This window comes from Macrotis lagotis, chromosome 1 (assembly GCF_037893015.1).
Source record: "Macrotis lagotis isolate mMagLag1 chromosome 1, bilby.v1.9.chrom.fasta, whole genome shotgun sequence".
NCBI classification, from domain to species: Eukaryota; Metazoa; Chordata; class Mammalia; order Peramelemorphia; family Peramelidae; genus Macrotis; species Macrotis lagotis.
The window spans coordinates 485,951,010-485,978,047 of NC_133658.1; the positions used below are offsets into that span (position 1 = coordinate 485,951,010).

Sequence of the window (27,038 nt, forward strand, 5' to 3'; positions counted from 1 at the left end):
TTGCAAGAAGTAAAAAAGAAAATGTGTTATATCTGACCACTCTCCCTCCATGGTCCATCCTTTCCTCCATCACTCACATCCCCCCATTCCCCCCTGCCCCCCTCCTTCTTACTCCAGATGCCTATACCCCATTGAGTATATATGCTGTTTCCTCTCCTAGCCACCTCTGATGAGAGCGAAGATTCTCTCATTCCCCCTTGCCTTCCCCCTTCCATATCATTGCAATAGCTCATTGTAATAAAGAAAAAACTTTGAAATATCTTGGCCTATTCCCCCTCTCTTTTTTCTTTCTCCCATTACATTTCCCTTTTCTCTATTGATTCCATTTTTACACCATATTTTATCTTCAAATTTAGCTTTCTCCTGTGCTTCAACTATAAAAGCTCCCTCTACCTGCTCTATTAACTAAGAAAGTTCATATGAATATTATCAGTATCATTTTTCTATGCAGGAATACATGCAGTTCATCATTAAGTCCCTCATATTTTCCCTTTCTCCTCCAATCTCAGTGCTTCACCCGAGTCCTGTATTTGAAGATCAAACCTTCTGTTCAGCTCTGGCCATTCCAACAGGAACATTTGGAATTCCCCTGGTTCATTGAAAGTCTATCTTTTTCCCTGGAAGAGGACATTCAGTCTTGCTGGGTAGTTGATTCTCAGTTTCATTCCAAGCTCTTTTGCCTTCCGGTATATTATATTCCAAGCCCTATGAGCTTCCAATGTAGTTGCTGCTAAGTCCTGTGTGATCCTGACTGCAGCTCCACGATATTTGAACTGTGTCCTTCTGGCTGCTTATAATATTTTCTCTTTGACTTGGGAGTTCTGGAATTTGGCTATAATATTCCTAGGGGTTGGTTTTTTGGGATCTCTTTCTCGGGGAAAAAATGATGTCAAGGTTCTTTTCCTGATATGACTTTCAAGTATTCCAATAATTTTTAAATTATCTTTCCTAAGTCTGTTTTCCATATCAGTTGTTTTTTCAATGAGATATTTCACCTTTTCTTCTAATTTTTCTTTTTCTTTTTTTTTTGGTTTTGAAGTATTAAGTCCTGATTTCTTGTAAATTCATCAATCTCCCTGAGTTCTATTCTTTGACTGAAGGATTTGTTCTCCTCAGAGAGTTTTCTTATCTCTTTTTCCATCTGGCCAGTTTTGCTTTTTATAGCATTCTTCTCCTCAATAACTTTTTGAACTGTTTTATCCATTTGACCTAAGCTGGTTTTTAGCATGCTATTTTCTTCAGCATTTTTTTGGATTTCCTTGACTAAGCTGCTGACTTCATTTTCATGTTTTTCCTGCATCTCTCTCCTTTCTTTTCCCAGTTTTTCTTCCAACTCCCTCATTTGATTTTCAAAGTCTTTTTTGAGCTCTGTCATAGCCTGAGCCCAATTTCTGTTTTTCTTGGAGTCTTTAGATGCAGGAGCTTGTGCTTCCTCATCTTCAGACTGAGTGTTTTGATCCTTCTTGGGCTCATATGCAAAATATTTCTCAATGGTCTTCCTCTTATTTCTCTGCTTGCTCATTTTCCCAGCCTGAGCCTGGTTTTGGGGTGCTTCCTGAGCTTTTGGGACACTCCCACAAGGGTCTGTCCTCCCTCCTGGTGTGTGAATGACTAGGTGCGCCCCCCTCTGCCATGGGGCTGAGGTGGGGGGCCCTGCTGTTCTTCCATCAGGACCTGAATGTGGTCAGAGCCCCAGAGTCCTGTTCCAGGGGCAGGGCTAGGCAGTCTCTCTCTTCACTCCCCTCCCTCAGCTCAATGGGCTCATGCCCTGGGGGCTCCTGCTTACCAGCTCTGCCTGCTTATGTTTCCTCGAACTGGCTGCACTGGCCTTGATGCTCTCTGTGTGCCCTGCGGGCTGGGCTTCGCATGCTCACTCTGGCAGAGATCCCCCACTGTTCCCCTAGTTTGTGCCCAGTGCTCCCTGGGGTGCAGCCCAGGAGACTCCCCCGCTGCTGTGAGCTGTGGCTCCTAGCGCCCTGGGGCTGCCTCCGGGAGGCTTAAGTTCTTTCACTTTGGGCCTGCTGCCCCTCCGACCCCAGGGAGCAGAGCCTTTCTGCTCTTTTCCAGGTTACCTTGAGTAGAACTGCCTCCCTGGGTCCCTCTGTGGGTTCTGTCTCTCAAAAGTTTAGTTAGTGTCCTTAGATTATAAGTTTTATGAGAGAGTGCCTAAGACAGGATACATTCTTGTCACCATCTTGGCTCTGCACCCCCAGATGACTTTTTAAAAGCAGCTTCTTATTATCCCTATTTATCTTGTATATGGTTTGCTTTGTAGATTATTCTTTTACCTGTGATATCCTTCATTAAATTGTAAGCTTCTTGGACAAGGTCTGACTTTTGCCTCTTTTGGTGTCTTCAGCAGTTAGGACTGGGTCTGCCACATAGAAGGTGCTTAAAAATGTTTATTGAGGGGAGGCTAGGTGGTGCAGTGGATATCAGGATCCTGGAATCAGGAGTACCTGAGTTCAAATGAGACTCTTAATAATTACCTGTGTGGCCTTGGGCAAGCTGCTTAACCCCATTGCCTTGCAAAAACCTAAAATAAAAAACAACAAACAAAAACTGTTTGTTGATTGATTATTAATCAGCTGTTCCATTGGAATCTAGATGTCATTTAATAATAAATGTTAGGCTATGATGAATAAATTAAAGAAATATTTACTGATAAAATATTGAATTCTAGAGTAGTTCTTGGATTGAGGAGGACCTGTGTTTAAGTTCTATTTCAAAAAAATATTTATTGTATATTTTAATGATTTTTTTTAACGATTCTAAAGTATCATGTTCACAAAGACATAATTTATCATTGAAGAGGTAATCTAGATTGCAGCAGCAGAAACTACTTCAGATATAAAAATAGTATTTGTTTTTTTGGTTAATTCATTCTCAAACGAGAAGTTTTGGGGATTCAAATTTAATAGGGTAAAAAATTACATTTGGTGCATTTTTAAATCCTTAAGTAACCACTTTCTTCATTTGTAAGTAAAATAATAAATTTTGAAATACATGTCCTTGCTTGTCAAAAAACAATTTCATATGTTGAAGAAAATGTCGAATATAAAAGCAATTCTGACCTTTTGATCATGATATATGAAGTATTTCTTGAAATGGAGCTTGTTCATTTGCCATTGCCTTAACATGTAATTAGGCCAAGAAGATAGACATTTGGTGTAATGGTGTGTGAATGACTAGGGACTTGGGTTCAAATTCTGATTCAGATACTTTCTGGCTTTCCTGACTTTGAGCAAGTGACTGCCTGTTTTTTTTTTTTTAAGGTTTTTGCAAGGCAAACAGGGTTACGTGGCTTGCCTAAGGCCACACAGCTAGGTAATTATTAAGTGTCTGAGACCAGATTTGAACCCAGGTACTCCTGACTCCAGGGCCAGTGCTTTATCCACTACGCCACCTAGCCTCCCCTGCCTGTTTCTTTGACTGTAAAATGATGACCTATAAGATCTCTTCAACTTTGAAATCCAAACCTATGTTTTCATAAGAAATCAGTTCATCTCCATCAACTAGTATTAAGTCATAACTTAATATGGTACACATTGTGTTTAGTACTGGTGTAGCCGCTGGCTACTTGGGTTTGGTTTTGCCTATGAGGAATCATTTATTCAAACTCGGGAAAGCATGGGTAGAAATAAAACAAAAATTTATTAAAAGGTTACAAGACATGGTAAGGGCTAGGTAGAGAGATAAAAGAACAGACAAGCAGAGTTGGCTGGGAGCCTGTGACCCTGAGCTGGAATCAAGCTATGGTTTTTATGTCTTGCCTCTCATCTGGAGGGCAAAAGGTAAACTCCCTTTCTCTTACTAGACCTGGAATTAGGTAAAGTCTAAAGAGATTGGGATACAAATTTTACTTCAAACAATTAATTCAATGATAATGGAGAGCTCCACCCAATTTGAGCAGCCTGTAAGATTACTAATTGTTTCTGTTACAATCATAATTCTCTGCTTCAAGTCAATTTACATCTCAAGGTGGTAGTCAATCCCACCCAGTTTCTACATTTACAATTCTCTTCATCTTTCCCCTACATCACTGGAAACTGTCCCTACAGAGATAAAGTGTAAAGAACAAGGGAAGTGCTTGGGAAGAACATGGGACCAGGGAAATTCATTATCACTCTTCTAGTCTTAGGTCTGCCATGGTAGAGTTTGTGGGAAATAAATTTGATTGTTATTTTCTAGGTTTTAAAGGTTTTTATTTGATTAAATTTGTTTTGTTGTTGCTTGTTTATTTGTTTATGGGGCACTGGGAGGAGGAGGTTTATAAAATACGTGATTTCATTGATATGAGAAATTCCCTTTACCAAATATCAAATAGAGAGTACCTTCTCTATAATTTATAGTTTTACAGAGTCTAAGGGTTTTGTCATACCCATGTCAGTTCTTTACTTTGCTTGGATCCCCACCATTGAGGCATTTAATAATTACTTGTAGATTGATTTTGCCACATTGGTGTCTCTGGGTATTTACAGATTTAAAAACCATTTCTTTTAAGAGCATATTGAGATAAAAATTAAATATAAGAGTGTATTTTTTAGAAGATATTTAAATTGAGGTTTCCTGACTAGCGAATTACATAATCTAAATTTAATCAGATTCATAGTATTTTTTAATTTAAATTAATTTTTAAAATATGTAAAGTTTTCAACCATTTTTTTTTGTTAAAGTTTTGAGATCTCCTATTTGCTTCTCTCCTCCCCTGGATAGAGTAATCTAATATAGGTTATATTTATATAACTATGTTAAAGGCATTTTCATATTAATCATATTATGAAAGAATCAGAACAAAAAAGTAAAAAAAAAAGAATGACAGGACAAAAATGTAAATCATAAAACATTTTAAAAATTGAAAATAGTATGCTTTGGTCTTTATTCAGACTCCATGTTTGTTTCTTTAGGTGAGGATAATATTTTCCATCATAAATCCTTTAGAATTGTCTTTGATTATTTTACTGCTGAGAAAAATAAATCCATCATAATTGATCATCATACAGTGTTGCCAGTTAGGAGAACAAGGGATAGTTTATCTGTCATCTATGGAAAGGGAGGAGTTTATGACCAAATAAGAGAAAGAGAACATTATAAATTGCTTAATTTTGATTACATTAAAAGATTTTTGCACAAATAAAATAAATGCCACCAAGATTAAAAGGAGTACAGTAAATTGGGAAATAATTTTTACATCTAATGTTTCTAATAACTCATTTCTAAAATATATAGAGTCAAATTTATAAGAATGCAAGTTATTCCCCAATTGATAAGTGGTCAAAGGATATGAACAAGCAGTTCTCAGATGAAGAAATTAAAGCTATCAATCACGAAAAAATGCTCTGAATCATTATTGGTTAGAGAAATGCAAATTAAAAAAACAAACTCTGAAGTACACTTCACTCCACCTATCAGATGGTCCAGTATAACAAAAAAAGGAAAATAATCAATGTTGGAGGTGATGTGGGAAAACTTGAGACACCAACGGATTGTTAGTAGAGTTGGCAGTAAGATTGTGCATTCTCTTTGATCCAGCACTACCTGTATTAGGTCTGTGTCCCAAAAAAGATCACAAAAAAAGCTAAAACACCCACATATATAAAAAATTTATAGCAGCTCTTTTTGTAATAGTAAAGCACTGGAAATTGGGGAGATGCCCATCAATTGGGAAATGGCTAAGCAAATTGTGTGGTATATAAATGTGATGAAACACTATTGTTTGGTAAGAAATCATGAGGGGCACAACTTCAGAAAAGCCTGGAAAGATTTTCATGAACTAATGCTTAGTGAAGTGAGCAAAACCAGAAGAACATCATAACATATTAATAGCAACTTTGTATGTTGATCAATACAGTATTTTTTTAATATGTCAGGAAAATAATGTTTTTGATAACTTCAAATACTGTATAAAATGATTTAGGAACATTTAGGAAGAACAGGATTATATACCACAAAATTCTTAAAGCTAAAAGACTAGGTTATCTAATCCATTCTTTTAATAGTAAAGAAACTATTGTGGACCACAAAGGTTATGGCTTGCCTAAGGTCAGCTCCTAATTAATGATGAAGTCTGGGTTAGTTAGAACTCAATGTCTTTCCTTTGTTTTCCCAGCATATTTGTAAGTCATTTAGAAGGATAGATAACTACGAAGCTAAACCATAAATATTTTTTCTAGATAATGAGACTACAGAACTCATTGGAAAAATACTCTGCTGAGAAAGATTGAAGGTAAAAAGAGAAAAGGGATGGCAAGAGTATGCAATGGATAGTGTCCTGGGAGCTACAAACATGAGCTTAGAGAGACTAGGAGAGAGTAGAACACAGAATGACCTGGTGTTTCATGGCCCTGGGGGTCATAAAGACTCATAAACAACAGAATGAATAATTGAACAACATATATGTAATTACAGCAAACATGGGAGACACTTAAAAATATTTGTTGGTTCATAATTCTCTGACAATGGCATTATCAATTCACGTATTTAAAAAAGTTTATCATGAAATCAGTGGTATATATATATATGTATACACAGACACATATATAAGAAATTTTTTTTCGTGATATCTTCCTTTTGGGATAGATCTTTAATGTTATATCTAGCCAATGGATAACTAAAATTTGTAACCTTTAAAAATTGTCTTTTTTATTTTGATCTTAATAATATAAAACAAGCATTTACCATTTTTATGTATATGTATGGATAGATAACTAGATAGTAGACTTGTAAAATTCAAATAGGAATAAGGGGCACTAGATTAAACATAGAGAACCTTTTAAAGGTTGTGTATTAAATTACTTTTAAATACAGTGTTATTTATTATTTTATTATACTTTTATTTATTTTGTTAAAGATTTCCCAAATATGTTTTAATCAGGCTGTTTTAGAGCAACTTTTTTCCTTAAGTATGTAATAAAGATATGTAAATTGCAAAGCTATGCTGCTTGCCTATAATTCCTTCCATGCTTCCTTTTGTTCCCTTCTATTTATGGGGGGGGGGTAGAAATTCTATCCCTTATTCCTAAATTTCTCCAGCTTTTATCTCTTGGGAAAGGAAAAAGAAAAGAAAAAGGAAGCCCTTGTAGCAAAATTGCATAATCAAGCAAAATAAATTCCCATGTTAGCCACATTCACATATAGTTGTCTTATTCTTTGTCCTAAATTCATTGCCTCAGGAGGTGTAGGTAGCATGCCTTATCATTAGTAATCTGTAATTCTACTTAGTAATTTTGTTGATCAACACTTTCAAAATTATTTGTTTTTACAAACTTGTTATTATTTTAAATTATTCTCCTGATTCTTTTTTTTCTTCATCAGAATCTTGATTCTCCATGAATTCATACAAGTCTTGTCTTTTTATTTCTTATGGCACAATAATATTCCATTATGCTGATACACTGTTCTTGGTTGTTCAGTCATTTTTCAGTTATGTTCAATTCTTTGTGACCCCATTTGGAGTTTTCTTATACAGGTGAGAAACTGAGGGAAACAGCATTAAGTGACTAACCCAGGGTCATATAACAAGTGTCTGAGGCCACATTTGAACTCTTCCTGACTCTAGGGCAGGCACTTCAGCCCCTGTACCCACTAGATGCCTATTGCTCAGTCATTCCCAAACTGAATGTTTCCTTAGTTTCCAGTTGTTTACTTAATATATTTTTTATGCATCTTCATTCTTTTTCTCTTTCTTTCATATCTTTAGGGTAGCTAGTAGAGATATTATTGGGTCAGAAGGTATATACATAGTTGAGTGATTTTGGAGACATAGTTTAGAATTGGTTTTTTAGAATAAGTTGATCAGTTCATGACCTGAATGCATTAGTGTACCTATTTTTTCCCCTGCCCTTCAAACATGTCATTTTCCTTTTTTATTATCTTTGTCAACCATAGGGATATGAGACAGAATCTCAGATTTGCTTTCATTTTAATTTCTCACTAGTAGTGATTTTCATTTTCAGGTAAGTTTATTAACTTACCTTCTTTTTTCAGAATTACCTATTCATATCCTTTTCTATTGGGAATTGGTTCTCATTTTTATATAAATTTGGAGTTCTTTTTAAATCAGTCATTTTTTGAATTCATATTAACTTGTTTTGATAATAACTGTTTGCAGTGTAATTTAGTTTGATATCTGAAACTGCTATACTTCTTCCTTCCCATTTCTCTCCCCCCCCTCCATTATTTCCTTTAGTATTATTTACCCTTTATTTTTCAGTATGATCATTTTTATTTTTTCTAACTATAAAATATTTACTTGGTAGTCTGGTGTGACAATGAAGAGTAAGTAATATAGATAATATTATAATTTTATTATGTTGTTTTGGCTGACCTATAAGTAATTAATAGTTTTCTAAGTGTTGGATATCTTTCTATTAAAAGTATTTTATAATTGTATTTATCTAATACCTGTGTGTCTTGCTTGGAAGATTCTCAAATATTTTTACATTGTGTAGTAATTTTTACATGAAATTTCCCTTTCTTTTTGATGTATTTTGTTGGTTGTGTATAGAAACGTTCTTGATTTATGAGAATTTATTTTATATCTTTTTGTTTGTTTGTTTTTATGTTTTTGCAAGGCAATGGGATTAAGTGGCTTGCCCAGCACCACACAACTAGGTAATTATTAAGTGTCCGAGGCTGCATTTGAACTCAGGTACTCCTGACTCCAGGGCCAGTGCTCTATCCACTGCACCACCTAGCCGCCCCCTATTTTATATCTTTTTAAAGCAATTTTTAGTTGACTCTTGAGCTTTCTAAGTAAACCATTATATGATATGGAAACATGATAATTTTGTTTTTTTTTCTCTGTGCTTATTCCCTCAGTTTCTTTTTCTTGTTTTATTGCTATAAGCTAGCATTTCTAACACCATATCAGATAACTTGGTGATAGAGGATATCATTTTATTACATCTGATGTTATTGGAAAAGCTTCTAGCTTATTCTCATTGCATAGACTGGTTCTTGGTTTATAATATTTCCCTATTAAGAAAAGGACTATTTTATTTTAATGTTTTTCCAATTACATGTAAGATGTTTTAACACTGATATTTTTTTATAAGATTTTGAATTCCAGATTTTTCTGCCTCCCTTATATCACTCTTCTTTCCCCATCTGATGTGCTATCATGTTTAATGCATTTCTTTATTAGTAATGTAGTAAAAGAGGAATCAGAACAAAAGTGGGAGGGGTGGCTAGGTGGTGCGATGGATAGAGCTCTGGCCCTGGAGTCAGGAGTAGCTGAGTTCAAATTAGGCCTCGGACTCTTAATAATTACCTAGCTGTGTGGCCTTGGGCAAGCCACTTAACCACATTTGCCTTGCAAAAAAAAAAAAGCCTAAAAAAAAGAACAAAGGGGGAGAAGCCTAAGAAAGAAAAAAACAAAACCTATGTTAAAAAGTGAAAATAGTATGCTTTGGTCTGCTCACAGATTCCATAAGGTGGTCTTTTTTCTGCATGTGAATGGCATTTTCCATCACAAGTCTTTTAGAATTCTTTGTTCCCTGTTTTGCTAAGAAGAGCTAAGTCTATCATGGTTGATCATTGCACAATATCACTGTTACTGTGTACAATGTTTTTTTGGTTCTTAATTGAAACATGATGCATTTTGTCAAAATTAAATTTCATCTACTGATAACACGTGATTCTTGTAATTAATATGGTCTCTTTATTTTTATAGTTTTCCTAATATTGAAGCAACATTGCATTTCTGGTATAAAGCCAACCTGATAAGAGTCTAATGATTCTGATATGTTACTGTAGTCTCCTTGCTAATATTTGTGTATTGATATTAGGGTTATTGGTACATTATTTTCTGTATCTCATGTCTTTTGCTAATTTAGATTTCAAGATCATATCAGTGTCATAGAATGAATGTAGTATGATATTTTCTTATTCTATATTTTGCAAATAACTCAAATTTCAATATTGGTATTTCTTTTTTTGAATATTAGAATTTGTTTGCTCTATTTTTGAGTTGACTTGAGCTTCCTTGACCCTCTTCTCTTCTGCTCAGTTTTTTTAAATTAAAAGGCAGTGGGATTAATGACCAACCCAAGGTCATGCAGCTAGGTCATTATTAAGTGTGGAACTTGAACTTAGGTCCTCCTGACTCCAGGCCCAGTACTCTATCCTCAGGGCTGGTACTCTATTCTTTGTGCCACCTATCTGCCCCATAATGTACTGATAAAATGTACTAATAAAAAGATAATATTTACCTTAGACTGGATTTAGTTTTTTATTCAGTGAGTGAAAATAGAAATTTGTTCTAAGGCTATTATCTGTTTATTCCTTTATATTCTCTTTCATAAGTGGAATTGAGTAGTGGCTATAGAAATTTTAATCATAATGGGAACACATCTTTCCCTCTAGGTGAAGAATAGTGGGCAAGGCTAAATTTGCCTAAAACATAGCCTGAAGCTTTTAGCTTGAGATCAGTTTAGAAGCATATGCTTAAAAAACTTCTTTACCTGTCTGTCTGCTTATCACATCACAGTGTACATGCACATGGATTAGAAAAAGATAAAGAGCTGTTGAATAGTGCACTGGTTGCTGGTTATAATTTGAGTTGAAGAGCTACATGAATTTGGCTTTGTTCTTTAAATTTTATAAACTTAAAATCTACAGATACATTTAATAAGCTATTTAATTTTGTCATTTATGTATGCTGTTTTTATCTTCAAAAAAATCTTCTATTGTTTATTGTTTTTATAATACTTTAATTTGGGTGAGTAGATAGAGCACCTGCTCTGGAGTCAGGAGTATCTGAGTTTAAATCCGGCCTCAGACACTTAATAATTACTTAGCTGTGGGGCCTTGGGCAAGCCACTTAACCTTGCCTTGTAAAAAATAAAAAAAATAAAATAAAATACCTTAATTGCTGAATATATTTCTTTTTTTTCCCTAATCAGAGAGCTGATTTTTGTAAAAAAACAAAAGTATATATATATAAAGACAAAAAGAATTGAAAAAAGTTCACTTTACCCTAATTTCTGAATAGATTTCTTCTCTTATCCTTACACAAAACTATCTCTTGTAAAAAAAAAAAGATTACAAAAGAGAGAGAAAACCAAAAAACTCAATCTTCACATCAATCACATCTGTATGTGAACCTTTTCCCACTGAGATGTTTTTAAAGTTTGCAATTTTAATATTTGTGGAAAAAATGTGTGCTTTGTCCCCTTTTCTACCTCTTATCTGATTTATTTTTAAAAACTTAAATTAGTATGAACATAAAGACCAATAAAAAAAGTCTCGACTTTGAATTTTTATGTGTTGAATACTTGATATTATATAACAAGGTTTTTTGGACCTGGAAGGAACCTGAGAAGTCTTTTAGCTCAACCCCCCTCTTAAGTGATTTGTCCAAGGTTCTCAAATAATCCAAGGCAAAGCCAGGATTTGAACCCATACTCCTAGACTCCAAATCTAGTAGTTATTTCAGTAAATTCAATCCAGTAAATATTTATTAATCACCTACTCTGTGCCAGACATTGTGCTAAGCATTGGGGATTCTAAGAGGCAAAAGATAGTCCTGTGGGGAACTTGCAGTCTAATAGGGTTTGATGGGATAGGAAACAACATAAAAGCAAATATATCACGTATTCTGGATAATTAAAAGAAATAATGACTGAGTAAAGATATTGGAATTAACAGGTTGGGGAAGGCTTCTTGTGTGAAGCAGGATTTTAGTAGTAATGAATTAAAGCAAGGTTGCTGATCTTTTTAATTTATTTTCCCCCCATATATAGAAAGATACTTTTCAATAGTCATTTTCTGTAAGGTTTTGGATTTCACACTTTTCTCCCTTTCTTTCCTCCCCTCACCTGTCCCTTTGACAGAGAGCAATTTAATATAGATTATACATGTATAAATAACTATGCTAAATATATTTCCATATTAATCATCATGGTATGAAAGAATAATAAGAAAAATATGAGGGGAAAAATTAACAAAACATAAAATATTTTAAAAATTGAAAATAGTAAACTTTGCTCTGAGTTCAGTCTCCACAAATCCCTCTCTGAATGTGGTTGGCATTCTCCATCACAAGTTCTTCAGAATTGTCTCTGATTATTGTACAATTGAGTTGAGCAAGTCCATCATAGGTGATCATCACACAGTGTTGCTTTTCAGATGTACAATGTTCTTCTGGTTCACTCACTTCTCTTATCATCAGTTCATGCAAGTCTTTCCAGGTCTTTTTTGAAGTCCTGTCCTTCACTATTTCTTAGAGAACAAAGGTGTTCCATCATATATACCATAATTTGTTCATAATTTGTACCATTATTTGATGGGCATCTCCTCAATTTCCAATTCTTTGCCATTACAAAAAAAAAAGCTGCTATAAATATTTTGGTACATGTGGATTTTTTACCCTTTCTTGTGATCTCTTTGGGATACAGACCTAGTAATAGTACTGGATCAAAGGCTATATAAATTGCAGAGCCACATTGCCCAACACAAACTTGTCAAGGGCTACATATGGAATTTAATATTTATTTATGACTATAATGTAACCCATATTACCAATTAGTATAATATTACAACGTAATGAAGCATAATAATAAAACATTTACTTTTCAAACAAAAATAAAAACATGCCATTTTTAATGTGAACACTGAATCTACTTTTTCAATACCACTGCATCTGTATCTTGTTTGAAAGAGGTTGTAATGATAAGAAGCATATTATCAAGATGCTTTTTTTGAAATTTTTGTTCTATTTTTACTTTTTGTATGCTTCATACAGGGAAAAAGATGCTCACATACTGCCCAAAAGAGATACCACGAACTGGGGACATTCATGAGATGCTGAATATTTATCTTTAGGCAGGTACAACTTATTAAAATTACAGTAAAGACACTTGAATAAATTTGGCTTTATGTTGCTTGTCTGATTTCAACTATACATTCTCTATGAAAATTTACAGGGAATGTGCTGGTGTCAGCTGAGAATGGAGTAGCAAATATACTCAAATGCAAATGGTGTTTTCTAAAATCTTGAATTTATTCTCAAAGTCCTGTGACAAAATAGAATTAATGCTGCATTCAGTAAAGTTGTCTGTTGCAATTATGATGAATCATACAACATTTTAAAATAGAGATCCTAATTCTTATATACATATCTTTTGTAAAAAACAAAAAATCTTTGGTAATCTGTGAGACTACACAATGTTAATTAAATGAAAAAGTTGTGATTTTGCTGCATTGGAATATGTGCCTACTCTTTGGCTGAATGAGAGCTGCAGGCAGAAGGGTGAAACACACATGATTTAAAACTTAAAAGTCTTTCATTTTTATTTCATTGTCTTCTATGATTTTTGAATTACTGTTTATCATTTACATACTTTTTGAGTTTTTCACTTCATACTATTTTTTGAATAATCCATTTAAATGATTTTTGGCTAAAATAAAATAGAAATTATGTGATAATTAAATTATAAACTTAATCATCTGCAACCTAGTCTACTCTGATTTTGCCTTTCTCTGAGTTCATATTGTACTTAAGAGGACCATTGAGCTTAATAATAGACACTTTTCATCTATTTTGTTTCCCTTGTGTGAATGAACAGTTCAAAATCTTAAGTGCTTAAGGATCTCTTCTCCTAGACTTTGAAATATTTCAACCTTGTAACCAGCCCAATATCAGCAGTAGATTGGGATCATCTATAGGACTTTGTCATCCATTGAGACTCTCTTTTCAAATTGAATTCTGTTGAATCTCTCCTATGATAGTGACAAACACACTGGCAAACAAGTCCCCTATTTATACCTTGCCTAATGTTTATGATCCAAGTATAGTCAAATGAGATTATCTGTTATAATAATTTAATAATTTTAATATTTTTGACATGGAAGACTTCTTTTTGGATGTATATCTTTAAGACAATATTTTCTTCTCCTGAATCAAATGCTTTAAAAAGAGATGGTAAAGATATAATCAGCTATGGAATACAGATTGCAAAAGTCTGCCTATTCGTTTCTTTTAGTAGTGGATAATGTCCTTTCTCTGAGTAAATAATACTCATTAAAATTATGTGTATACATACAGACACACATTTATACCCAGCAATCTAAACAACTTTGAACCTCTTATTTTACCATTACCTCTGAAATCCATGAAATAATCATCTGCAACTTTCTCTAATTCCTCACTCCCTTCTTCCTTCTTTATCTCTTGTAATTTGATATGTGATCTCACCATTCTAATAAAGTTCTCTTTCCAAAGTTAGCAGCAACTCTTTAGTGCTAGCTGATGTTATTTTATCATTTCTTATTCTATTTGACCTAGGCATCTTTTGAATATGTCTATCAATAACTCTTTTTGGATAGATTGCCTCCCTTGTCATCTCTGGCATTGTTTTTTTTTTAATCTCCTTTCCTTTCTTCTTATTCTCCTTTGATAACTCATCCTCTGGACACTTGTCTAGTGTGTATCCTAAGTTTCTATCCCAGACTGATTTCTCTATTCTCTTTCTTTTGTTTGTTTATTTGTTTTGCAATGCAATGGGGTTAAATCACTTTCCCAAGGTCACACAGCTATTAAGTGACCAAGTGCAGATTTGAACTCAGGTCCTCCTGACTCCAGGGCCAGTGCTTTACCACTGCATGACCTAGCTGCCCCAATTCTCTTTCTTGATGATGTCTTTAGATGTCTTTAGATGTTAGTTTTGTCCTTTACTATCATGAGTTTAATTATCATCTCTACACCATTGACACGAAACTCTATGTCCACCTCTAATTTTTGTTAGGAATCCCAGAGTAGTCATTCTGATAGACATTCCCTCCTGCATATCTCATAGGCACCTTAAACCCTAGATATCCAAAATAAAACTGATTATTTTGCCTTCCTGGGTTCCCTTCCCAAACCTACCCTTTCAAATGACTTCTTTGTTCCATTTTTATTGAAGACCTTAGCTAGTCACCTAGGTTTATAACCTCAGAACTATCTTTTGATTCCTACATTTCTTCCCAGTTATAATTAATTGCCAAATCTTATCACTTCCACCTCTCCATTCAAGCCAAGTACCCTGGTTCATTAATTTTATTAAACTTCTCAACCAGTCTGTTGCAACAAGTCCTAGTGATATTCCCTGCTTCAAATCACTCCCTGCTCTCATTCATCTTCTCTAACATCCTTCCCTTACTCAGTAAGTTCTGAGGCTCTTAATTTTTCTAGTTTCATGGATCCCTTTTAGCAGTCTGAAGCCTATGGTCCCCTTCTCAGAATGATTTTTTTAATGCATTAAATAAAATACATAGAAATTGCTATGAAAACAATTTTATTGAAATGTAGTTATGAAAATATTTTTAGAAGAACTTCATGGTCTCAAGTAAGAAACATTGCTCTATTATTACCTCCATGATCAAATATAAACTGCTAATTTAGCATTTTAAAGCCTTTTATAACTTAGCCCCAATCTAGCTTTGATATTTATATATTAATACCCATTTTTATACTCTGTAATTATACTAAACTCATTCAGTATTCCTTTTTTGCTTTTATGCCTTTGCACCCCTGCCCTCATCCCTCTTCCTTTCCATCTCTAGAATAGCCTCACCTTCTCAATGTCCTGAGGTTTCCCTAGCTGCTCCTTCCTTTCCCCATAGATCACTTTGTTTTGTTTATATATCTATACATTTTGTTTATATATCTATACATTTCTCTCTTGGGTAAACTATAATTCTTCTTGAAATTAAAAAAAAACTATTTTCACTTTTATTTTGTATTGAAACCCTGGCACAGAGTTTGGCATATTATAGACAATAAATGCTTGTTCTTTAATTATTGGAATCTCCTCTTAATTGGTGTCCCTGATTCCCATCTTTTTTGTCCCTAATTCAGTCTTCTGGAAACCTTCACTGACTTCATGGATATCAAAAGAACAGGTATGACTTTATCACTCTCCTACTCTAAAACTCTCAAATGGGGAAGTATGTCTTAAATTAATCACTTATGGCTATCCATTGTAAGAACATTAATTTTTAAAATGGCTTTTCTATCCTAGGCACTTGTGATAAAAAGACAAAAATGAAATGTCACAAATAACAAATTCCAAATGTCTATATAAAAGTTTCTTAGGTAGACTTGTAATCATATTGGGATATTTGGAAGTATTCCCCCATTTGGGGAACACTTGAGATCTGTTGGAAACTTATGTCCTTATATGGAGCATAAAACATTTTACATCTACCACTACAGTACAAAATAAACTCATATATATGAGAAATAAAATATGTGGTGAGCTTTGAGGAAGAGGAACAGGCATTCCTTATTGGTGAAGATCAATGTGTAATTCAAAGAGAAGATGAAATGTTAAAGTAGAGGCAGGATTTCCACAAGAAGAGGTCAACTTTGGGGGAGAGGGAGAACATTCCAGGATCATGGAAATAACCAACAACTGTATAGGAAAGAGTGGAATCTGTTAGAAAACAGTAAATTATGTGGCTGAGAAGGAAACAAAAAATTGCTAAGTTGAATTTTGGATAGTTATTTAATCAGAAAGCCTTTAGTGGAGCACTTGCTGCATGCCAACTAGTGTCCTGGGTGCTCAAGTGCCAAGACAGTAAGACAACATGTATATGTATGTCTATAGTCAGTCAGTCACTAAAAATTTATGAAAGACCTGCTATATATGAAATACTACACTAAGTGCTAGGAGCTAACAATCTAATGGTGAAAGACAATAATATAAAAAGTAGCAGAGGGTGATGGTGTCATTCCTGGAAGTCCAGAGGAATACAGTAGGGTGGGAAATGATGAAATGGCTACCCCTTTAAATAGAAAAGCTGAGAGAAGTCTCTTCTGTTTAACCTCTCCAAGCAGAGAGGGACCAAATCCCTGGGCAGGGGATGCTTCGATTCTGTGTTTCAGAATTGTGTGATCTTGCAGAATGATGAGATTATGAGGGCATCATGATCATGATGAGTTCTAAAGAAGTATGCAGCCTTGGAAATGATTCAGAATAGATATCTGGTTCGTAAGTCAAGCATGAATGGTCTAGGGAAAAAGCTTTATGTGCATGAACTGAGTTTTTTTTTTAAAATAAGACAGTGGAGTTAAGTGATTTGCCCCAAGGTCACACAACTAGGGTAATTATTAAGTGTCTGAGGCCGGACTTGAACTCAGGTCCTCTTGACTCCAGGGACAGTGCTCTATTCACTGTGCCACCTAGCTGCCCTGTGAACTGAGTCTTTTTTTTTTAAGATTTTTCAAGGCAGTGAGGCTAAGTGGCTTGCCCAAGGCCACACGGCTAGGTAATTAGTGTCTGAGGTCGAATTTGAACCCAGGTACTCCTGACTCCAAGGCCGGTGCTCCATTCACTGTGCCACCTAGCCGCCCCCTGAACTGAGTCTTGAAAGAAAAGAATCAGAAGTTAGGAGAGGAGAAATGATTCCAGACATGGAGTAGAGCCAATTCAGAGGCAGAAACAGGAAATGGAATGTATTACACAGTTAATATAAAAAGATTTCCTTCAAATCTCCTGAGCTATTGACCAGCATTAGATTGACCAATAATGATCTAAAAGCCAAATAAAGCTATTGAGCCACCAGCCTTAATGCTGGCTAACACCTCCACCAACCGATATTGGATAAAGGAGAAAGAACTTTTCTTTTCAAAAGAAATTTCACTTTGAGTAGAATTTGGTGGAAGAAAACTGCTTGATCACAGACAAATTTGAAAATTAGGTACCATTACTCATTGACATTAATACTGATGTGCTCTCAAGGTCAAGTTCAGACTTGATGGGATGGGTGGGTAAATGAATGATGACAGCATGTGTAACTCATAGGAAGCTGGTTTCTTCTCACATTCATTGTAGGTAGATGATACCAGATACTCAAATCTAAACTTCAAGACTAATATTGATGTTATCAAAATAATTGGTGCAGTGATATTAACTTGACTAAGTAATCACTCCCCCCCCCAATAAAATAGATTAGTGTGCTCTATCATTTGATTAGTATTGTGGTGCTATATCTTCAGAATGTTCCTAAAAGAAGAGAAATTGATGAGTTTCTTTTTAATTTTTCCTTTAAAATGAAAATGACCACTAAAAGTAATTGTTTGCTTAAAAATCATTTTTACCAAATATTTCTTTTCTTTTAGCAATAAAGAAATTTCTGAGGATCCAATCAAACACTTATTCCTCATTCGTCTTGACCTCTTTGTGTTTTTTTTGGTACTGTTGACCATCTTAGACTTATGAATAATCTCTCTCTTTTGGTTTTTGTGATACTTTTGTTACTTTTTTCTTTTGGGCCTTCCTGCAAATTAATTTTCTGTGTTCCTAATTCCCTAAATCTGAGTCTCTGATTTGGACACTCTTTTCTTCTCTCTCAATGATTTCATCATCTCTCAGTTTAAACAACCATTTCTGTGCAGCTAACTCCCAAATCCACATTCATTCCTCTCCTCTCTCATGAGCTCCATTCCTAAATCTCCACCTATTTACTGGTCTTATTCACCTAGATTTCCCATGTTTTAGTCTTGACGTCAAGTTAGCACAACACCCTGCTTCACACTCATCCTTATAGCAAATATGAGGAGACCTCCTCAAAAAAGCAACAAATAGTCTGAACCTACCTCAGGTTCTGACTTGCCCAGCTTGCTTACTGCTTACTGCCTACTCATCCAGCTTGGACTCATGCTGCTTCTGGGCCATCCAACTGGCTAAGACTCTCTCATAACTGACCAGGGTCGACACCTTCTGAGGCTTCTTTGAGTCTGCAAATAACTGGCTTGTGCCCCTACAACTGTCTGCACAGCTGGCTAAGGCCTTCAATCTAGTGTGCCCCTGCCCTTTCTACTGTCTCACTCCTGATGCTGTTTGAGTTGCTGCTTTCAGACTGAGTGTCTCTGCCAACATCACTGTTCTGGTGCCAAGGCTGTGAGTGTCAGGATACCACTATTTTCCTATTATCCTGCTACTGCCAGCACTGTTACAGTTATCCAGAGTTCTACCCTGCAGTCCAGAAAACCTATTCCCTTCTCTCCATTTTCTTGCTTTTCTAAGCTATCAGGTTGCCTATGCTATTGAGGGCCAGATCATCATCACTCTTCATTAAACCTTTGCATTTCAAAGGAAGATCATTGCACCAGATCCCATCATCATGATAAGTTGCCTCAATTATGATTCCATGGTGCAATGGATCAGAAAAATAATAAAAATATCTAGGTAGAAGCTACTAATAAGAAATTTGAAATTGGCAAGAAGATTCTCTGGGATCTCATAAACTTTTCTGCAAGTCTTTTCATTGTTTTTATATCCTCTTTGACCAAAGTGCCCTGCAGTTAGGTCTCACATCTCCCCTCCCCTCTCCTTTTATGGGGGGAGGGTCAAGGCAGTTGAATTAAATGACTTGCCCAGGGTCCCAGTTATTAAGTTTCTGAGGTCTAATTTGAACTCAGGTCCTCCTGACTCCAGGGTCGGTGCTCTATCCACTGTACCACCTAGCTGCCCCTTCCTCTCTGCTTCTTGAAACAGGGTTCAAGTACCACCTCTCAAGATATCTTTCTGGATTTTCTCGAATCCCAGTCCTCTCCCACCTCCATTTACTTTATACTTATCTTATATGTATTAGGTATATAGTTTCCTAGAATGTAAGCTCTTTTAATTTATCTTTATCTATTCACAGAGGTAAGAAATAAGTTTTTGTTGGTTGAGAATATTCAGGGCAGGTTCAGAATAACTTTCATTTACTTGACAGAAACAGCTTAGTGACAATAGCTTTCAACTCTACAGAACAACACAAAAATTTTAAAGCAGTTTTAAGCATTGGTGGCTTTATAACTATACTGACACTTAGGGATACCTTGTTTAAATTAGTCAAAAAGAATTGTGGTGAAGTATTTTCTGTATATATTGCATATTATAGCATGTCTTTGGTTAGAGAGGCTCGGGTCTTAGGAAATAGGATCACAAAGATGTAGTAAAAAGGTAGAATAGCAAGAAGTATTGAAAAGAAAATACACAAATGACATGATAAACCTGGAGAAGTTATCAGACCAAGGAATTTAACCTTCTTAACCAAATATCTGTGTGGTATAGGTTCATGAAATCCAGAGCTGGAAGGGGACCCTAGAATTCATTTATTTGATTTTATAGATGAGAAAATTGAGGCCTAAAGAAATTAAGTGACTTGCGCAAGATCACAAAGCTAGAAAGTGACAGAGATCAAATTTGAACCTTAAATTTCCAATTCCAAATCTAGTATTCTTTCTACTACAGCAGGCTAACCTAGTAATCTTGAGGGATGGTCCTTTTCTTCATGAAACTTCACTGATTAGGAGACTACACTATAAATTAATGTTATCAATCTCAACTGGGCCCTCATTGCAGCAAGGCAAACATTCTATTCCTCCCTAATTGACTCCCTATCTCATTTCCTACAGTAACTATTCTAATCCTCATCTCTTCTCAAACCTTCTCCCATTCTCAAAGATAAGGATTTAGCTTCATACTTAACTGAAAAACTGTTGACCATCCCCCCCCTGCTTCCCCAATTCTCCTTCCTCTTCCTCAACTCACGTTATTCAAACCTCTTCCCTGTCTCCTTCAGTCTGGACTCTAAAATACCTACTGCTTCCATATACACCCCTTTTATCTATCTCATTTCTCTAGCAGATTTCCTATACAGTCATCCCTCCTTTCTTATCTTCAGTTTTCCCTTTCATATTAACTTCTTTCTTGCTGCTTTCAACATTCCTATAGAGCTTCCATCCTAAAACAAACAACCTCCTCTCCAAAATCTGACTTGGTCCTACCATCTCCCTTAGCTATCCCCTTTATCTTGCCTCTCCTTCTTGGCTACTATATTTCAGAAAGTCATCCACATTAATAGCCTTTAGTTCTTTACTATATTTTTTCCTTTTTTTTGATAAGGCAATGGAGTAAAGTGACTTGCCCAAGGTCATACAGCTAGGCAATTATGTGTCTGAGGCTGGATTTGAACTTAGGTCCTCTTGATTCTAGGGCCAGTGCCCTATCCACTGTGCCCCACCTAGCTGTACCCCATCATTCTCTTCTAAACCCTCTGTAATCAGGCTTCTGATCCATCATTGACACAGTGAAACTGCCTTCTCCAAAGTGACTAATAATTTCTTAATTATGAAATCATTATTTTTCCATTACATCTTTACTCAATGTAGATCTTTCATGCTCTCTGCAGTTTTTGACAGTGTAGGTTATCTCCTTTCTAGAATTTTTGACAAAGCTCTCCTGATTTTTCCATTTATCCAACTTCTCCTTTTACTTTGATTTTCCATCTGTGCTGTGCCCACCATTTTGAAGGTATCTCCTAATCTCTATTCTCTCTTCCCTTTTTATCTGTAGTCACTCATTTAGTCAGTGAATAAATATTTGTTAAGGATTTGCTAATGTGCCAAGCACTATGCTGAGCACAAGGATACTAAAAAGGAATTCATGATTTAATGAAAGGCAACAGGTAAGCAAATATAGATAATTAGGAATAATTAACAGAAGGAAATTAGAATTAAGAGGGTTTGGGTAAGGCTACCTATAAGAAGTAGAACCTGTAAGTGGAGCTGATCACTTGATGATTTCATCTGTTCTCTTGGGTAAAGCTATTATCTCTATGCAAATGATTCTAGATCCATAGATCCCACCCTAGTGTTTCTGCTGAGCTCCAGTCCCAAATTACCAACTTGCTTTTAGAACTTGTCATATTGTATGTCTCATAAGCCTTTTGAATTCAACCTAAAAATCTTTCTCAAAGCTACCCCTTTTCTCAACTTGATAATTGTAGAGGACAGTACTCTCATCCTAAGTCAACCAGATCCACAGTTTTGGTCTTATTTTTAACTCCTTGTTCTCCTTTCACTCATCTGCATAAACTCATAATATCTAGCTTCATAGCATCTATTCTCAGTCACAGCCCTAGTTCAAATTCTTATCTTCTCTTATCTGGAATGGACCTATCCCCATTCTAGTCTATCTTCCACTTGGCTGCCAAAGTGACTTTTTTTTGAAGTGAAGATTTGACCCTGTTAAGACTTTCTTAACCCCACTTTCTAATCTTTTTTTTTAATTATGTAAATATTTTATTTGTTTTCCATTTACATGCATGGGTAGTTTTTACCAATCTTTTTTTGCAAGTTTTGAATTTTACAATTTTTTTCTTCTTCCTCCTTTTCCTCCCCCTCCCCCCACAGAAGGCAATCTGACATAGTCTTTACATTTGTTTCCAAGACATGCATAGATCAAAATTGCCTTTCCAATATTCTTATACTTTACTATTTCCATGAACTCTGTGTTCCAGCAACACTGACTTCTTCCAGTTTCTTGAACTTCGATTCCTGCTTTTGTCTCTTTCTGTTTGCTGCCCCATATATCTAGAATGTTCTATCCCCTCCTCTTAGTTTCACCAACTTACTGAAAGATTCAGTTCAAATCCAAGAGGCCTTTCATGGTATCTCCCCAGCTACTCACACCTTACCTTTTCATATTACCTTCTGTATGATCTCACATGTACGTAACTGTTTGTATATTGTTTCTTCCATTAGAATGTGAACTCCTTGGGAGCAAAGATGTGTCTCTGTCTTTCTTTGTATCCTTAGCACATTTCCTGTCATATAATAAATATTTTTTAATTTGACTCCATAAGATATATGTCCTGAATTTTGAGCAAAACAAACTTGAAGAATAGCTCTACATTCTTAGGTCTTCTATGTCTCCTTTATACTCCAGAGCTGTGTTTCACAATCCAAATTCTGAACTTGTATTTTTTTCTATGCTCCAATCAGTATAGGGAAGACTTATTTTCTCATAGTGGGAGTACACATCTTAAATTAAACATGTCCGAAAACAGAACTCATTATCTTTTCCCATAAGTCCTCGCCTTCACCTTGCAGATCTTCAGGCTGTGATGTCCTGAACTCCTTACTATTTCTCAACCCTCATATCCAATCTTTTGCCAAGGTATATCAATTTTACTTTTGAAATATATCTCAAATATGCTACCTTCTCATTTCTGACAGTGCCATTATGCTAATTTAGGCCCTCATCATCTCATGTTTGGACTATTGCAGTAGCATGCTGGTGATTCTTCTGCTTCAAGTTTTTTGTCACTTCCCATCCATCTTCCATTCATCCACCAAGTGATTTTCTTAAAACACTAGTCCAACCTTGTTACTTTCTTATTAGTGGCTCCTATTTACCTCCAAAATCAAATACAAAATGCTGTATTTGGCATCCAAAACCTTTCTCAAAAATCTGACTTTTATTACATTACCAGTCTTCTTATACTTTACTTGTTGATCCAGTAATCCTGGCCTTCCTTCCTGAATGTTCCACAAATAAGACTGTCCATGTCTCATCTCCATTTTCTATGACTGCCGTGCCTGGAATATTTTCCCTCTTCAGTTCTCCTTGTTGATTTCCCTTGGCTTAAGTCCCAACTTGAATCTCATTTTAAAGGAAGCCTTTCCTAACCCCTCTTACTCTTAGTGCTTTCTTTTGGTTATTTTCCTATTATCCTCTATATAGTTTGCTTTGTGTATATTTGCATTTTATCCCCCCATCAGATTGTAAACAACAGAACTCTCTTCTAAGTCAACCAGAGCTTTTTTTGTGTCCCCTTGCTTAGTACAATGTCTGAGATTGGGTTGATTTATTTGTCTCCAGGCAAAGTATTTTCTGGAAATACAGAATTGTATTGTCTGGGAATAATTTAAAGGAGAAAGTTATAAGTAGCTGTTGAGATGGCAATAAGAAGAAAAACATCTCAGATTTTAAAAACACCTTAGAGACATTTAAGTTTAGTGACTTATTGAGAGGTCATACCTAAAGTCACCTACCTTCCATCACTTGATAAGAGGAATGCAAAAATTAGAATAAAAAGCAAAGAAAAATTATTCTTTTTAAGATGATGACATGAAGGATTAGTCCGGCTTTGTGGCAAATACCCTAGCCAAGTTTTCAAAAGGCACCTACTAAAGAAAGCAATGATGGAATAAACCTAGAGGAAATACCCATAAGTTCCTTTATCAATTTGGGATTGCTCAAGAATATGACCAGAAACTTTTGGTTACTATGAGCAGTGATACATGAGGGAGGCCTTAATGCAGCTCAGCCACTGAAAAATGGAACTTGAAACCACTGAGATTTTGATTGTAGAACTAGATTCTCTTATGTCATTTTGCAGGATTTCAGGGCCAAGTAGATGTGCTTTGGCTTTCCAGGAGACGTGGAGCCAGTGTTCCTCTTACAGATGTGGCAAGGCAAAGGGCATGCTCCCAGGGGTTGCCTACTCAGGGAGGGGGATGGTGTAGTACCTAAGGCAGCCCATGTTAGAGCGGGGTTTGAGGGGCAGTGCAGTTACTAACATTTAGACTCACTTTGTGCAAAGAAAAAAGACAGGGTTAGATTTGCATTTGAGACTACCTGGAGACTGATAGAAATCAGAATTTGTAGCAGAGTGGGGCACCCCAGTCGTGATTACCTCATCCAGAACTGCTATAATATCTTGGTTCTGGATAAACAGAAGAGGACAGAAACTAAATGTGTAGGAAGAGATAGAGAACTTATCCTTATACAGAGTACCAACCCAGGAATTCGAATTAGAAGTAAGAGTAAAAATAAGAAAATTCTCAGAACAATGAAGAATTACTATGGGTTAAAAGAAGCCCAAGAGGTAAATGCAGAATATGACATCTACTAGAAGAACAAGAAAACCATGAACAAAAGGAATCCTTGGTTCCAACAAATTCCCAAGACTGGATGAAAGAAATGAAGCAAGAGAAGAGGAAAAATCCATATTAGTAATAATAAGCATTAACATTTATATAATACTTATTTAAGTCTCACAGAAACCCTTAGAGATAAGTGTAAGTATCCCCATTTTATAGATGAGGAAACTGAGGGAGATAGGTTAAGGGACTTTTCCAGATTCACACAGGTAGCAAATATCTACAACTAGATTTTAAACTTTGGTCTTCCTATGTAAGTTCAGTATTCTGTACCCAAGTTCAAATCCATTCTGAGACACTTGACATTTATTAGTTGTGTGACCTTGGGCAAGTTACCTAACCCTGATTTCCTCGAATCCCTGGTAATCTCCAGTCATCCTGATTAATATTCAGCCACTGGACCCAGATGGCACTGAAGGTCTTGGGAGGAGAAAGTGAAACTGGTGACATTGCACAACACCCCCTCATTCAGATCAATTCATGTACTTGTCATGGCATTACTTCCCTGTTGTCATGGTCGTCTTAGTAAATTAAGGATAAACTACAACAACAACAACACTCTATCCATTGTACAGCCATTAGAGTTCTTTAGTAAAGATAAAATTGGAAAGAAAATAAATAGCTTAGAATATAAAAATTTTTACCCAAGAGTGAAGAAAATAGAACTCAGTGATTCAGTAAAGCAACAAAAGATATTAGAAAAATATCTAAAGATTGAAATTCTAATAACAGGTAAGTTATCTAATATTAAAAATAACTAATTGGAAAAGAGGTTAGGAGGGAAATTTAAAGATCATCAGGCAAATATATCATTGTATTCTTTTTTTTTTTATTTTTGCAAGGCAGTGGTATTAAGTGACTTGCTCAAGGTCACACAGCTAGGTAATTAAGCCCATGAGGTCACATTTGAACTCAGGTCCTCCTAACTCCAGGTCCCATGCTCTATTTACTGTGCCATTTAGCTGCCCCTGTATTATTGTATTTCAAGAAATCATAAAGCAAAATGAAAATAAAAAATTTACCAGTTACCTTCTGAAAGAGATTGTAAGTTTGAAACCAAGAATGTTATAACAAAATCTGGAACTTCCATTTCAAAGAAAAAATATTTCACTTAGCCAGGAAGAAAGAATCAAGTACACAGGAAAATAAGATAATGCTAAAATAAGATAACTAAAATCAAGACTAAAAGAGAAGAAAAAAAGGCATAGAACTAAGAGAAAACATATACATTTGTGTTAGGTTGTTGTATAGGGCATCTCATTAATCTCACTCTTATTTGGGCCTGGCAAAGAGAGCATTGAACAAAGTTTTGTTCACATGCCATTTGGTGTAGAAATACATTAAACTGAACAGGAATTTAGTTAGGCACAGGAGGGTAAAATTGATGGATTGATCCCTGGCAAAAGAAAACTTTTGGAGGGTGGATTATGATGTAGGAGATTGAGGTGGGAAAAGAAGTTAATAGGTCTGGGATTTTGCTACAGTGGATTCCAGATGAAAAGAGTCATCCTATGTAAAGAAAGCTTTAGCACACTCTTACAAGGGAAGGGAAAAAAAAAACCTGCTAGTAGGCAAATCTCAAGAGTGCAGGCTAAAAGTCTGTGTCCATACTCCAGATACCCTCAGGACTCAGTGAGACAAAACCAATATAATATCAATGGGAAACTGCCCTTTTATCTTTAGTAGAGATTTCAAATGCAACCCAGTAACACTTGATTCCACCCCAAACCAAAATATATATAGTTGGGAAATATTGGTAAAATAAATTAAATTACAAAAAATCCAAAAAAATTACTGTTAAAAAACTTTACTATTACTGCAGGAGTCCTGTATGGATTAGTGACCCTTATGTATGAATTAGCAACCCTATTTCTATTAAGTTTGGTTGATCTTTAGGACCAAAAAAATGAAGATCTTTCCCAAATTCTCTAATAAAGGAGGAATGTGAAACAGATGTAGGAATGAGGCATTTAAGGAACTTAAGCCTGGTGGTACCATTCAAACAAGAGAGCAGAGAAAGGGAACTGGAACCCTACTAGTCAAACTAGTATCACTTGTCAACAGTGATCATAAGAAACTTTGGAAGATTCTCTGGTACAAATCTCTTATCAGGTAAATTATCTGGAATATGAAGGAATAAAGTCTTTGGATGATCAGGTGTTGAGAGGCAAAACTTGGGTTTCTGACTCCAAATCTAGTCCCCGTTTCATTGCAGTACACTGTCTCCTTAATAAGTTAGTATTTCTGAGAAAGGAGGTACACAGATGGATGTCAAAGATTGAAAAGGAATATAGAGAACACTTATGTACAAAGTCCATGAAGGGACAAGAAC

At 35.4% G+C, this 27,038-nt stretch overlaps 1 protein-coding gene across 4 annotated transcripts in view; it reads left to right on the forward strand.

Annotated features, from left to right (window-relative positions):
- TMEM131 (transmembrane protein 131) overlaps positions 1-27,038 on the forward strand; it is a 236,478-nt gene that overhangs the window by 59,818 nt on the left and 149,622 nt on the right. Inside the window, exon 1 of one of the 4 annotated variants that reach the window (XM_074213736.1) lies at positions 8,385-15,885. The exons of the other annotated variants lie outside the window; for them this stretch is intronic. Coding sequence (XP_074069837.1) covers positions 15,867-15,885 — 19 coding nt within the window. The 5' untranslated portion in view covers positions 8,385-15,866. Of the gene's footprint in view, positions 1-8,384; positions 15,886-27,038 lie in introns of those variants that run through there. 4 annotated transcript variants of the gene reach the window in all.